The following is a 15,584-nucleotide window of genomic DNA, read 5'->3' as shown; positions in this document are numbered from 1 at the left end:
ATTTTAAAGTAACTTTCAACTTTAATTATACGTAAACTATTGAGTGTAGCAACCTGAGGACGTTTGTACGCAACAATTCAAGAGAACAATTCAAGGTAGCACGTTGTGGCAACCATCAGTGCAAGTTATTTTGCGCTCACTAGAACGTATCTTTTGTATCTTTTTTAGGAAGTAGGCTTGTGACAATTTTGCTCCGGTTACTCATGTCAGGCGGTAGAAGGTTAAGAATTATTCAAAATTTTGCAAATTGGAGAAGTAAATTGCAATTTAAAAATTATTTTACATGTTCACTACGCTAATAAACAAATATTAATTAAATTTCGTTAATTAAATGTAAAAAATGTACTTAACTTTAATTTTATTCAAATCCATCAACTTACTGTCTATAATTGAAAAGATATTGTTACTTGTGTCACTTAGCTGAAAAATGCGGGAAAAGCGTAAATTTCGTTGTTCGGGCAAAAACGTTCCTTTCAATGCTCATATTTTAATTTATTAGCGTGGTAAGAGGTGACGGTATGTATGGAACGATGGTCAGAGAATTGATTAGTGATTGGCCGTGGCATGATAACGTAGCCTCAAACACATAACCGGGGCCGTGGTGAGCCTTTTTGTGAGGATCTATGAAGTGACAACTCATGGTAACTTGCCTGCGGAAAGGTTAATGTGCTCCATAAAGTTTTGAAGCAATGCAAAGAAATATTAATTAGCATAGCAGCCAAACGAAGACATAGACGCTCGCGTAAGTTTTTTTCAGAGAACGCTTTTGGTGTGCATTGGGTCGAGCGAAAATATTACTGCATATGAATGAGACTCGAGTATTTGCCAAGAGGTATCTTGATGGCTTTTCTCGAAGTCTCAAAACATTTGTCTATTGTAATCAGAGCATTTGCAAGGCCATGCAGGAAGATTTATGCCTTTCAGTAGGCTGTTTTAGAGCTGTTTGGTGCTGGTAAAACGGCCTCATTTGTTTAATTAGGCTGTTTTAGAAGACGAGATGAAACTGAAGCTTCTCTTCCACAAGGAGATAAATACAAATGAAATGAAATAATGAAACTGGAAGGGGCAAATCAAGTTTCTTAGAACATAAGTGCCACCATAACATGATGATTGGTAGTCAGGTGACTTACAGCGATATGAGTTTGGGGGCGGTGTTCTTCCAGGAATAGGAGTCGATGTTTGAAATCGAATTGTGTCGCAACGAGAGCTCCTCCAGCGACTCCAGACCAAAGAGCCAATTCTTAGTCACCGAAGTCAAGTTATTTTGATCCAGAGACCTGAGGCAAGAAAAAAGATATCTTATGGAATACAACTTTAAACGAGTTAGCGAAGATTTATGTGGAACAACAACACACAACACACGGATGTTAATACTAAATCATGTGGGGAATAATTACAATTACCTCATAACCTACTGAACAAACTTGAAAAATACCGATAAAATTATGGAAATGTGCGTCGAAGTACGGGACGTGATGTACGGACCACAGCACAGTTGCTCAACACTCAAAAACTCGAGCAGCAAATGTTGATGCAGAGCAAACACATTGTTGAACACAACCACGAAGTAAACAGTAGATCACATATTTGGAAGGTGCTGAGAACTGCCGCTAAATTTCAAGCACGTAAGCAGCACTTCGACAATATTCTTAAAGTCACAAGCACGACGAGTAAGCAAGAGTAGCTGAAATTAAAAAAAAAAGAGAATATTTATTTTTTGTGCGACAATCCTAAGAGACAGGTAGCAAATTACCTGTAATATTGAAATTTTCTTCATTTATGCCTTTTCGATCCACAACAATGATGTTAACCATTTGACAAATTGTTTGAACTTGGTACTCATAGCATAAAAGATGTCTGAGACTTTTTATCGCTAATAATAAAGAATACCGAACATTACCTATACCGAACTATCATCGATAAATAATACCGAACTATCCTGCTGCAGATAGTCTCATTTGACGCACCTGCCTTAGGCGGCACGACTGCCCTCAGTGCTCTTAGCCCCTACAGAGCGCGCCGGTAGTATGTAGCCATTTAATTGTAATAATTCAAATCTCCGCAAATCATTGTTTATTTTGCGAGCCAATTATTATGGAGAATCTGTATCCTTCTTTGTGGGCACATTTACCTAATTCGTGCTGGTTTTCATTACGTGGATAATACGTAGGGAGAAGCATGAAAAAATTCTGTATCGTGAGCTAAACAAAAAGGTGAGCTTGACTAGTCCACCAAAATATCAGAACAAAAGATCAAGCTTGACCTGAAGTTTCAGGACCGAGTTAAAGATGCGAGTTGAAAGCACACCTATAGCGATTAAAGCGCGAAAAATGTAGCTGGCAGGGAATTTGTTCCTTACTAGAAAATAGGGAAATTAGTGGAGATTAACCTTGATTGAGATCTACGTCCGATTGACTGCGTTCTCTTGAAAATCTGTTTCCATTGATTAAGATCTGGGTCCGATTGATTAAGATCTGTTTCCGATTGATTAAGATCTGGGTCCGATTGATTAAGGTCTGTTTCCGATTGATTAAGATCTGGGTCCTAATGATTGGATTACGGTCCGATCGATTGAGCTCTGGGTCCAATTGACTACGTTCTAATGAACTTTAGGCCCTTTTTCCAGATTGAATTTTAAGTGGTGACGATAAGCGGATCCTCAACACTTATGTTAAGTCCAAAAGACGGGAGCTAAGTCGTATTTGAAAGCCAATTTCACGACCGAAAGTGGGTTTCACCCTAAGACAGTCTACTTGTGTGTATGGTAGATTTTAGAGCGAAGTGTTTCTCATGAACTAATCGGTGTCAATCAAACAAGAACAACTGAAGTTTTCTGTCAGCAGTTCACACGTCTCAAAGAACTGTCACAGCAAAAATTGCCTTCTCTGATCAATCGGAAAGGAGTGATTCTGCACCACAAAGCTAGACGCAGAACTTAAAGAGCAACCGAAATTATTGTTGAAAAATTTGGCTTGGCGGTCAGGCATTTCTTCCATATTTCAAACTCGATCCAACCGACATTTATCTTTCAAGTAGCGAATAGATAATATAATATGACGAATATAATCAGATTTTAACACAACAGCTCATTCTAAGAAATAAATCGAAAGGCAATTTGGTTTTTCCGAGAGTTCAAGCTGGGTAAATTCACGAAGAAGGAATCAAAAAATTTATGGCAAGATGCAGAGATACAGTATACCTGATAAAATTGGTGTAGAATATTTTTGACATAATTTAATTTTAGTTCCACTTAAATAATAGAGAGAACTCGTTTCAACCGAATACATATGCGGTCATTTCAAAGAGTGAATCAAGTGCAGCATCAATGAAAAAGTTCAAAAGCACGGCGCACTCACAGAGTTCGCAGTCTGCTGAGGCCGTAGAAGACGCCGTCGCCGAGGGAGACAAGTTGGTTCTTGCTGAGCTTGAGCACCTCGAGCGCCTTGCATTCTTGGAAGATCAGACCAGGCAACTCCCGTAGGTTGTTGTTGTTCAGGTTCCTGTAAATATAGCGAACGTTAGTTATGAACTTGGAAATAACCTAATTTCAAAAGTAATCACTAAGAAGAAAGAAGTTTTCAAAATACTAGCTGGAAAACCCAAACAGGTGCTCGGATTACTTTTACTTGCAGTAGGTCAATTGCTAAAAAATTTAGAAATCGGCTGTCCGCCAAAACCGCAGAATTTTAACTAGAAAAGACCGGGGGCAAGTACTAATGCAGTTCTAAGTAGCAATTAGTTGACTGTTGCGCAAGACTCCAAGATTACCTGATTTATACCTACCCAGAATTTCAAAGAAAAACTAAGATCAGAGTAGCACTCACAAACTAGTGAGAGCAGGCAGGTTGTTCAAAAGCTGTGATGACACAAGAGTTTCGGTGGTGATGGCATTCTTAACAAGCTTCAATTCCTGCAGAGAAGGCAGCCCTTGACCCGTCCCTGAGACTCGCGAGATGTTGTTCCGGTCCAGGTTCCTGCCCGTGAGAAAATCCTATTAGGCACTTGGTAAATGCACCTGATTATCGTCACGCAAAAGCGTGTAAATCTGCGACATGAATGCTGTGAAGGCGAATGTGGATGCGCTGTGTGGAGGCGACTAGTACGGCAAACAAGGTTCTATTTATTGTGAAGCCTTCTTAAACGATTACGTTTCACTCACCGCAATATCATTTTTAGCTTCATGGATTCTATTTATTGTGAGAAGCCGGCGTAAACGATTACGTTTCACTCACGGCAATATAATTTTTTAGCTTCATTGAATTACTATGACGTAACTGGAGAAAAGATATTATTTGATGACCATTTCTCGCAATTTTTGAGAATAATATTGCCATTAAAATGATCCATCGTGGATAACAGGCTAAGCAGGAGTTTAATCACTGAAATTAGACCCACAGAGCCAACAAATGTATTAAAATAAAGGCACAGAAGGACAAGAAAATAAACATTTCTCGTCTGAAATCTTTGACAATAGAAGACGAAACAAGTTTGATAATACTGACCCAAACAAGCACTGTGAGCTAAACGAAAGCTGAACTACCCGAAAGTAGACGAGCATCAGTTCACAAATCGTACAATGGGAAATGTGTTGATGAAGAACTTCCCGATTTCGGGAGCTAAACGAAAGATGAACTACCCGAAAGTAGACGAGCATCAGTTCACAAATCGTACAATGGGAAATGTGTTGATGAAGAACTTCCCAATTTCGAAGCTGCGAATGCTGCGCGACAGGAAGAACTCACTTCAGCCGCTGTGAGACTGCACAGCCCACACGCCTGCCGCGCTACTTTACATTCCACGCGCTAGAGAACGCTAGTCGCACAAATATTCGCAGATCAAATAAACTAAATTAATGAGGTCTTGGAATGGGGGGAACACCGTCATATGTAGCGAGCGTGAAACATAACGGGCCTACACGTTGGCTACAGCATCATCAAAGAGTAATAACCTGAAAATAAACCGATTTATTAAGTGCATAAATGAATTTAATTATGGTATCATGGCTTATGGTGACATGGCTTCTAAGCGTTGAAACGTGACCAGATGTCACTTGTGCCGGATTAACGAAGAAACTTTGAAGACGATTCTACAACGTCAATGACTATGGACAAAATTTACTTTTATTCTGTTTGTCTCATCTGATTTGCTGTCTCATCTAAGTAGTTGTAAAAATAAAATGTAGACTAATTTCCAATCACCAAAAATATGAATTTGTGTTAGAAATACTTGGAGTGAAAAAAAATTCTGTATGTTTAAAACGTCGACAATCCATCAAGTGAAAAAAGTTAACGAAACAAATAATATAATTAATCACGTAGAAATGTGAGAAATTGAACGCCAATACCTGACGCAACTTTAAGATACAACGCAAAAATTATTTGTAAAAAAGGCCTTCGAGTTGCCATTTGAAGCGTTCAGCTGCCACGTTGATATCAGGCCTAAGCGGGACCAGCGGCAACACTTCAATGGCGTGAGATATGTGAGAACGAACGCGTGAACAAGCCCCTGTCAACTAAACAAATATTTCAGCGTTTATTCAAACCGATAGCAAGTCCAGAATTCATGCTCCAATTCGACGTCCTACTTAACAGTAGAACACTAACATCATTGTTCGAGGAAGGAAAGAGCTACTAATGTGTCAAAGCAATTATTCCCACGAAACAAATCATCTTACTGGTGAGTTACACAATCACAGGGGATGTTTAAAACATAGAAAGGTAAATATAATTAAAATTAATCAAAGTTAGGCATAGTTTAGTGTCCACAGGTCATAGAACAAACTCAGCGTGTCTGCTAAAATTTATCAGGAAAATAGCAGATACGTTGGCTCAAGGCGCGGCCTAGACGCAATACAAGGAGAGCCAGCTTTTATTGGAGGTTTCCTTTTGCAGAACGCAAGCAATTGAACCAATTGGATAAACAGCCGCGCGAGTGCAGTGAAGTGAATCCAGTCAGGATTGACGTCGATGTTGACATTTTAGTGTGACGTATCTGCGCAGAACTTGCCACACAAATGTGTAGGCGGAAAAGTCCTCTGATTTACGTTCTAATTTTGAATCAACACGCGTGTTCGAATAATTTTACCGAAAATATTCATATTCTTTAGGATACGCCTCAATTTGGATTAGAAATTAAGACCATGCATGCATTGTTTGGTTTGTAACTTAAATTGCAACATCTCAACACTGAAGCATTGATGGTTTTCCTTAATATAGATTACAGAATAAATGACCGACTTTGTTGAAAATTGAGCGAAAGGACAGCATGGCCAATTAGAAATATCTCTTAACACTACAACACGAGGAATATTAGCTCAAAATTACAGCGCTCACTTGGAAAATGTCAATAAAAGTACAGGATTATGTGACGAAATGCGAAACGTGATGCTGCATTTAACGTCGCATTCCGGAGCCCAGACTGTGGGTGAACAGTCAAACAACCCAGCAACTTTGTTTAGTAAACGTTGTTGTAACGCACATACAAACGTTCTTGTAACGCACACACAATACGAAACTCGACACAGCAACGCTATGACTTGCAAAGCATGAGGAAATTCAGCAACATACAGTATGACTCGTCCACAAATCTGCCACGAGAGCTAGAAAGGCTTTACTAATAACCAGAGTTTGATTCCAACAAAATTGAACAGTACGTCAAGAGAGGCAGCAGCAATTGTTAGCCAATACAAAGGCTAAAATATCGTTGGGCAAGTCACGACTGTTTTGCAAAAAAAATTCAACAACACACATGTTGATTCGGAAAAGTCATGCTGGCTTAAATCTGAAAAAATATAACTCAGTACTCACTGCAGTGAGTGACAGAGAGCGCATTTTCTCGTCGACGAAAACGTGGTCACGGACGGACGGACAGATAGACGGACGGACACTACGAGCACAATAGCGCCTTTTTTCCATAAATGAGAAAATGCGCTAAAAATATCACTTTTATTTGGATACAGTAGAAGCCTACCTAAGACATAAAAGCTAGTCTCACAACAAACAGTCATGCAGAAATACTCCAAAATAAAATATCAAAATTAAAGTATGGGAATGTCTTTGGATGAATCTATCCAAAGTGGAACAAATTAGCAGCACTGCTCGCTATACGAACTTAATGAATAAATCAAGCGAAAAATTCCAATCCAAGTGACGGCACAAGAAACAATGTACGATAATTGGAAGTGATAATGATTATTTTCGTTATGAGCCAGCACACAGAATCATTTGAGATAAACGTTAGTCTACCTCGATCGTAATTATAACTAAATACGGAATATATTGAGATATAAAATTTTGTTGGATTCGAAATCAGACTGAAATGGTCGCTAGGAAGAGTTTTCCTTGTCAGGTGAAGAAGCAAGGTGAGTAATACCTCCAAAGTAGTCAGCAGGAACCATCAAGGTCATTAAATGCAAAGCTGGCAGAAAAGTCGCATGATACACGTAAATCACGAGCGAACATTGCCAACTGAATCTCTCATAAGTGGAAAAATCCTGATTTCCTAACACGTCTTATATTAGCCAAAATATTTAAAAACTGTGATATGAGCAGCGATTTTGGATATGCTTATTGTCCCTAGTCTGGCAGCAGGAACAAATATATATTACAATTCAAATAACATAATACTTCTCATTTACATGCCGCGTTAGGAGAGACAGGGTGAGCACTAAATCGCACCGGTGACGTGTCTAGCCTGGCGCCGCGCCAGACGCGCATTATTTGCAGTACAATTCGTTTTAACTTCACTTCGTTCGAATATGGCAGATCTCCTAATCGCTGCTTTAGAGATGATTAAGCTTTATTTGCTAGTCATAGCTCTCCCATTAGTGATTATATAGCAATGTATAATACATCAGGCTATAAATATATCATACTTCAGGCAAAAAAAAGTTTTCTAGATATTATTGTTAGTAAGCCAAAAGGCCTCATCGGCGGGAAAGTTAAGGAAAGTCCTGAATTCTTTCCTTGGTGTAAGAACTGTGGCGCCTAACTCAGGCCATACAAAGAATAGTTAATCGGTTAGTTAAGTACTATGCGTAAGTTTATTAGTAACGAATTATATTATAATTATCAGAGATAATTTCAAACGACACTCGCGTAAGTGGGAGTGTCAATAGTTAACCGCGCACGTAAACGTGTTAAGATTTTCAAAAGTCGAGACAGTTAAGGCAGCATCGTTTGATTGCAATTTCTTCCAAATGCAAATAAATATGAAAATATCAGCTTCGCGAACACTGCGACACTCGGCAATAATTAATTAATCCTGCATAAACATTTTGTGCATCATCATCAAAATTGCAAACCGAACAAACAGAACATTAGGAGATATTTCTAAACGGTGATTGTGAGAAGCTGTCGACAGGTCTTGAACAACAAAAATGTTTTCTGAAAATGAATGCCAGATCAGCAACTTTGGTATGAAAATAACATTATAGTTTATAGGCACTGTCAGCATTCTGATATGAAGGCATTCTTCTCGGAGAAAACAACCGTTAGCAATGGTGCTTGGCTTGATTTTCCACTTGAGTAATTAACTAAGAAATATTTATATCCGTAGTTCGAAAATACAACGATGCCCAGAAACGATGATTAAAATGTTTAACAATAAAGTTTGAGTAAAATACTTAAGGGGGGTATACCCTCCAGAAAAACTTCCACATTTACTAACGGATCTTTCTGATACTTCACACATATATGTAAAACCGAAATACAAGCACATTTTGTTCGTATGATTTTTTCGGAAAAAAATAGAAAACGTGAAATTCATAGAAAACGGACAAAAAGGGAGTAATTTAAAAATCTATCTCCTCCTAGAGTTTTAAGCTACAGCGATGAGACATATGGCATTCGATTTGTAAAGACCATACCTATCGAGCCCTTTTTTTATTTTTACCTTAGTTTTTTTTACACGCATTTTTCCGTCTTCGCATTTTTTTCTCATTTTCTTCAAATTTTCCCCCCTCCCCCCCTTTTGAATCCAAACTATGCACAAATGTAAAAAAAGGGCTCGATAACTCGATAGTTATGGTCTTTACGAATCGAATGGTATATGTCTCATTGCTGTAGCATCAAAACTACCTATAGGAGGAGATAGGTTTGCCGTGACATTAAGTGTGAATGTTCAGTAGAGCGCGACAAAGTCCCGCGCGCATCGCAATATAGGCACTCAATGTAGCAAGGATACGAAACTAAACGTTACTGGAGCTTGATTCCAGTCAAGGATGGTGGGAGCGGCTGCATGCACATCTCCTCATACGACGCCAGGCGGGTTACTGAGCTGCACCTCAAACACTGTATTTAAAGTGCTGGGCAGCGAATTACCTCCTATCTTATTTGTTAAAGAAGTCCCCCACCCTACCCCATATCATGATCTGTCGTGAACGCATAAATCAATGTACAGAGATGGCAATGGTACCGTTGGATAGGGCAGAATGTCAGCTTTAAGATGAGACTAAAAACCGGAAAAGCCAAATCCGAAAACTTTAGGGCATACCCCCCCCCTTAATACTTATTGTTAATTAATATAAAAATTTACACAAACTACCTACATTAAAAAATGTACGGTAAGACTCAAATTTACATTTTAAGTACAAAAAATACATTCAAAGACTTAGAAACATGAGGTGATTAAGAGAATCTTCTGCTCGTACAAGCAGCCAAGGAAGGCGTGCGCTTACAGTTTGGTGAGTTGCGGCAGGTTGAGATGGGCAGGCAGATGCGTGAGGTCGTTGCGGGACACGTCCAGCTGTACTAAGTTGCCCACTCCGTCCAACTCATTCCCGATCCTCTTGAGAGCGTTGTCGCGTCTGTACCATACACAGTGATAACATAATAATATTGTCTGTATACCATACATAGCAATAACATAATAATATTGTCTGTACCATACACAGTGATAACATAATAATATTGTCTGTAACATACATAGTAATAACATAATAATATTGTCTCTACCATACGTAGTAATACCATAATAATATTGTCTGTACCATACATAGTGATAACATAATAATATCGTCTGTACCATACATAGTAATAGCATAATAATATTGTCTCTACCATACATAGTAATAGCATAATAATATTGTCTCTACCATACATAGTAATAACATAATAATATCGTCGTTGACGAATAGGATGGGCTGGCCTATCGCCGAGTTATACTTTAGTGTGGAAGGTAAGGTGCAGGTCACGTGAGTGCAGGCTACCACAACAAGAGTTACACTTTCGGTTTGGTAGGCGCAGAGTCGATCACTGAGTACAGCCTACGGAGTCAGTATTTAAATTGAACAAACATTAACAAGTTGCAAAGCTTTAGGTTATTTCTCTGCATGAAAAAGCTCAAATAACAACAAACAAATGAAAAAGAATCATGAAGCATTACATCCGAAATTACAACCAGGCTTGTCACATTCCCTCAATAGAGCGCCCCGCACATGTATACGTGCGCCTGGATACGTGAAACGTGCGCCTGGATACGTGAAACGTGCACCTGGATACGTGAAACGTGCGCCTGGATACGCGAAACGTGCGCTTGGAAACGTGAAAAGTGCGCCTGGATACGTGAAACGTGCGCCTGGATACGTGAAACGTGCGCCTGGATACGCGAAACGTGCGCTTGGAAACGTGAAAAGTGCGCCTGGATACGTGAAACGTGCGCCTGGATATGTGAAACGTGCGCCTGGATACGTGAAACGTGCGCCTGGAAACGTGAAACGTGCGCCTGGATACGTAAAACGTGCGCCTGGATACGTGGATTATCTTCACTCACAGGGAAAGACGCGTCAGGGAAGGCAGGACGCCGAGGTCAGGCAAGTGTATCAGGCCAAGCTTCTGGAGGTCTCTGTAACAAGGCAAATTACAAACATAAATGTTGGAAGCAGTGATGTACTAATATACCTATATGATCGTTACTAATATTTAATCTAACAAGAAAATGTTTATGCAGATGGTAACAGCCAATTTTAAGGCCACACTGAGAAGAGCATCAAAATTTAACGTTCAAATCGCTACAAATACTTGTTCATCATGACACATTTTTCAGAAAGACAAAGAAAATTCACTAATCTTAGGGAAATACCATAGAAATTCATTATTTCTACAGGTTTTTTAAAAAAATATAAACAAACATGTTTTTTCTACAAATGCACAAACGTGGGGCTTGCAACAAAGATCCTTTTTAGCCTCTGATTAATTATAGATTATATCTCACAATTATATAATAAGAGGGTAATTTTACATCGTGCAATAAAATTGATGGAACGCATCCATAAGCAAATCGTAAACATCATCGATGGCAAAAATACCAGTGATGTCGAGAAGATAAAGCGTAATATTGAATCACGATATGGCATTGCCAGACTAAATATATTATATAAAAATGCATACATATCTCTTCCATACCAAAATGGATTGTGAGAATATTAGGAAGGCAGGAATTTTTCGCAAAGAAGAGAGAGACGGCAAAGTTGCTGGCAAAGGAAGGAAGCGACCGAAGAGTCGGTGCAAAACTGTTCCCCCTAACGGATCAATACTAAAGGTCTGACCGTCAGGGGCGCCTAACCCTCGTCGCCCCCTAACTTAAATGAACTACACCATGAACAGCGGCAGTCGCAGTGCCTTGCAGTTACGTTGCAAGCAAAACTCGCCACACCCTCGAACCAGTCGGTACAACAACAATACGGAAAATGAGTTACGCACCCTCGAACCAGTTGGTGCAACAACAATACGGAATGAGTTAGTTCCATGATTGAGCTGAATTTTCACGTTAAGGCAGACGAATTAATTCGTATCTATACTTAGCAATTTGTTGTAAGCTTGACTTCCCGTAGCCATTATAGAAAAGCCAGTCTTGCGAGCATCGTAACTGCCTCACACTTGCATAAGCTTGAACGCGATCATGCTTATAGCATTACGACCGTCTTACTATCATTTTAGCATTCAAATGTAAATATTAATAGTTAGGTTACGAGTAGACATTTAATGATAATTTCATGATCAAGATGAATTGTCTGGTGGAAGCAGTGAAGCGGCAGCAGCATCAGCCGACAAGCAGCAAGCGACAAGCAGCAAGCGACAAGCAGCAAGCGACAAGCAGCAAGCGACAAGCAGCAAGCGACAAGCAGCAAGCGACAAGCTGCAGCCGACAAGCAGCAAGCGACAAGCAGCAAGCGACAAGCAACAGCCGACAAGCAGCAAGCGACAAGCAGCAAACGACAAGCTGCAGCCGACAAGCAGCAGCGACAAGCAGCAAACGACAAGCAGCAGCCGACAAGCAGCAAGCAACGAGCAGCAGGAGCGTCGTATAAGAAGTTGAGCAGACGGCACGCAGTCTGCGGTCATGAGAGGAGTGGGGGCGGCGCAGAGATGAAGAGGAGGGAGCAAGAGAGAGGGAGAAGTTAATGACACGCTCGCAGCTACGAGGGACCGACAAAATAAGGGAGCAGTCGAAAATGACGGCATTCCGGGGCCGCCTCAGCCTGCCGCCATGGTGGCTAGAGTTCTTCTTCTCTTGACTGCGTCATAAGTTAAGTTCAATGACTCGGTTAACACTATGGAGCTCATGAAATATAATAGAAGACAAACGAATAGAAACTTCTAATCTTTGTGTATTCAAAAATTTACAATAAAAATATTGTTGTGAAAATTTATTATCTCATACTTATAGTGAAATTTTAAATTGGTAGCCCTTGTCTCTCGAGCTTGTGGTGTATCTTGTTCTATCTTCGACGAAAGTTTTTATGGAAAATCTTTAATAAAATGGCCAATAACCTATCAATATATGCCGCTAGTGAGCACATTCATAGGATCAGATGCCGACAGTTGATGTCTCCATTATTCAATGCAGTTTTGCTATACTCGTCATTTGCTACATAAAATCATAGTAATCTTTCGCACCACCAAACAACAATTTTCCCTAAACCTTTGGTTATATTTAAAAGAAGAGATTGTTCGCTGGACGTTCATTTATTGAGAATGAATGTTACGACTGTTCGAGATATCTTGAGGATGAAGATGCATCAGATAAATTCATCAGATAAATTTTGTGTTCTCGTTGTGGTATAAATCTGTTCTCATCAACAAACCTAGGAAGAAGAAAGCCCAATTAATATTCTGAATGATCGTGTTTAAGTGAAGAAACGTTTTAGAACTAAATACGTCAAGCCGTAACGAGGCCACTGGCCAGTGATAGCACGGAAAATGTACTTATAGCAATCAAAAAATTAAAAATTCGTTCATTCGTGAATGAACGAATCCTAAAAAAGCGGCATTCACATGCGACAACTTGTGCAATGGCACGTAATACCAACATCAATGTTTTATGAACGTTCATTTCTCAGGGCACGAGTACCTAACTCAGTGTACCAGACTTTTGCAGATAAAAATAAATACACTTGTGAGCTGATCTTTTTTGCTCGTTCCTGGAAGCCTTGTTCAAACTTTTTGAAGTTTAATTGTGCTCAGTTCCCAATGGAAGTACACTGTTAGAAAAAACGGCGAAAAAACGGTCCCACTGGCATTCTAGTGGCCGGTCGCCCCGTAAAAATAAACTCTTTCGCCGTTTTTATCTGATGTTTTACGGATTTCTAGTGTTAAATTAAAATAAAAACGACGACACGGTGTTTCTTTTCACGTGCCGACCGGCCACTGAAACGCCGGTAATACCGTTAACGATAATTTTTCTAACAGTGTAAAGAGATGGAAATCGATGTACTGTAAACTTAACGTGGATTTAAATAACATTACGGCAACCAAGCGCAGCTGCTGCTGCATCAACAGGGAAAATAAGAGGCGGCAGCGACGCTCCTTGACTGATTCTATCGACCGGCACAGCGCGATGCTTGGAAGAAGCTTCCGCACGCACACCACACAGCCTGCACACACAGTGCCGGCACACCACACAGCCTGCACACACAGCGCCGGCACACCACACAGCCTGCACACACAATGCCGGCACACCACACAGCCTGCACACACAGTGCCGGCACACTACACAGCCTGCACACACAGTGCCGGCACACCACACAGCCTGCACACACAGTGCCGGCACACCGCACAGCCTGCACACACAGTGCCGGCACACCACACAGCCTGCACACAGTGCCGGCACACCACACAGCCTACACACACAGTGCCGGGACACCACACAGCCCACACAGGTGCTGGTTCACTATACAGTTGTTGTGGTTCCCGGCCTCATTTTTACAAGAGACCCCCTTCACTATACAGTTCACTATACAGTTGTTGTGATATGTGGCCAAGTTTGGCTAGAGCCGCTAGACTTTAGCAAAGTTGATATCGTCTTATTTTTCTTACAAAAATTGTACGTTGTCCACAAATGCAATGTGTGACATCATCTGCAATACTCACAAGAATGTGAGGCGAGTCAGCGACGGCAGAGCGCTGCCCGTCAGGTCCAGTCCAGGATTCTTCCCAAGTTTCCTGCGAACAAAAAGAATGCCAATCAACCAATCGAGAATTAGAATACAACGCAGAGGTTCTAAATATATAAACGAATCATTTTTAACAAAAAATTGTGGATAGAATGCAAAGTGGAGTGGAGTTGTTGGAGTTCCGATTATGTCGACACTTAATATATCAGCAAGAAGCTGGTTTATCACTTTAATAGGATATGGTATCGTGCTTCGCCGTGCATTGTACGAGCAAAACTCCTACACAGTAATCGCTGGACAGTTTCGTCAGGATCGATGATACGCAGTACGCCAGTCACGAGGGTGCAAGACAGGTGAGGGTAATTGCCTTCCCTCACGCGCACTTCACCAGCTCTAGAGGGCTGAGGAACGCCCTCGAACGCGCCAGGCTACACTTTCAAAACTCGCTAAGTTAACGTAAGTACTTACGCTCTATTTTCTTGTCTATGATTGGTGGATTTTACTTGAAAGGCCGTCAATGATTGGCTGATGAACTTACGATCTCATAACTTTTTTTGAAAGTATGGCCCCACTGGTGTTGTTGCACCATGAACATCGTCTCTTATATGTATTTACAACAATGCACAACATAGAGTATGTGCGCAAATGCATGTACAATATGGCGTTACAAATGCTGCTGCGCTATTTACAACGGCTAGCATTTATAAACAGGAATTTCATACGGGTCCGCAAAAACATTTCGACCAGAGAAATCCAATTCAGTACCTACACGATTACCTTATAATGCAGCTAGACTAAGAACGTCACGTAAACGCACACGCAGAATAAATCGAGTGTGGAGAAGCGAATGCGGAAGCAACATGGAATGTTTGCATCAACAATCTTCTGAATAAACGACAAATTAAGGGATAAGAATTAAATTTACATGAAAGTTGATGAGAGGATGAACGTAAGTAAAGGAATGATACATTTTTACGAGAACTATATCATATTTATAGTTTGTGATGAAAAAAATTGCTAGATAAAACATCGACTTACTGTCTTGCCACATTACTCGATGTGTTCAAGTTTTAGAACGGCGTCAGGATAATATAAATTTAGACGTACAGCTTATTGTAGAACTATACCGGTTATAGTAGTCCTTGGACAATCCTGTTGAGCTCCAGAAAACGAAAATATTTATTTTGAATTT

The 15,584-nt window shown here is 40.2% G+C and overlaps 1 protein-coding gene across 1 annotated transcript in view; it reads right to left on the bottom strand.

The window, feature by feature from the left end:
- The window catches only part of LOC108665715 (leucine-rich repeats and immunoglobulin-like domains protein 3), a 45,485-nt gene that overhangs the window by 5,403 nt on the left and 24,498 nt on the right, over window positions 1-15,584 (bottom strand). Inside the window, exons 2-7 of the mRNA XM_018152507.1 lie at window positions 14,370-14,441; window positions 10,771-10,842; window positions 9,677-9,805; window positions 3,825-3,974; window positions 3,357-3,500; window positions 1,131-1,277 (exon numbers count right to left, since the gene is read on the bottom strand). Coding sequence (XP_018007996.1) covers window positions 1,131-1,277; window positions 3,357-3,500; window positions 3,825-3,974; window positions 9,677-9,805; window positions 10,771-10,842; window positions 14,370-14,441 — 714 coding nt within the window. The remainder of the gene's footprint in view (window positions 1-1,130; window positions 1,278-3,356; window positions 3,501-3,824; window positions 3,975-9,676; window positions 9,806-10,770; window positions 10,843-14,369; window positions 14,442-15,584) is intronic.

This window comes from Hyalella azteca, unplaced genomic scaffold (genome assembly GCF_000764305.2).
Source record: "Hyalella azteca isolate HAZT.00-mixed unplaced genomic scaffold, Hazt_2.0.2 contig261, whole genome shotgun sequence".
NCBI lineage: Eukaryota > Metazoa > Arthropoda > Malacostraca > Amphipoda > Hyalellidae > Hyalella > Hyalella azteca.
The sequence above is the reverse complement of the archived record's forward strand: the minus strand, read 5'-3'. Positions and strand labels throughout refer to the sequence as shown.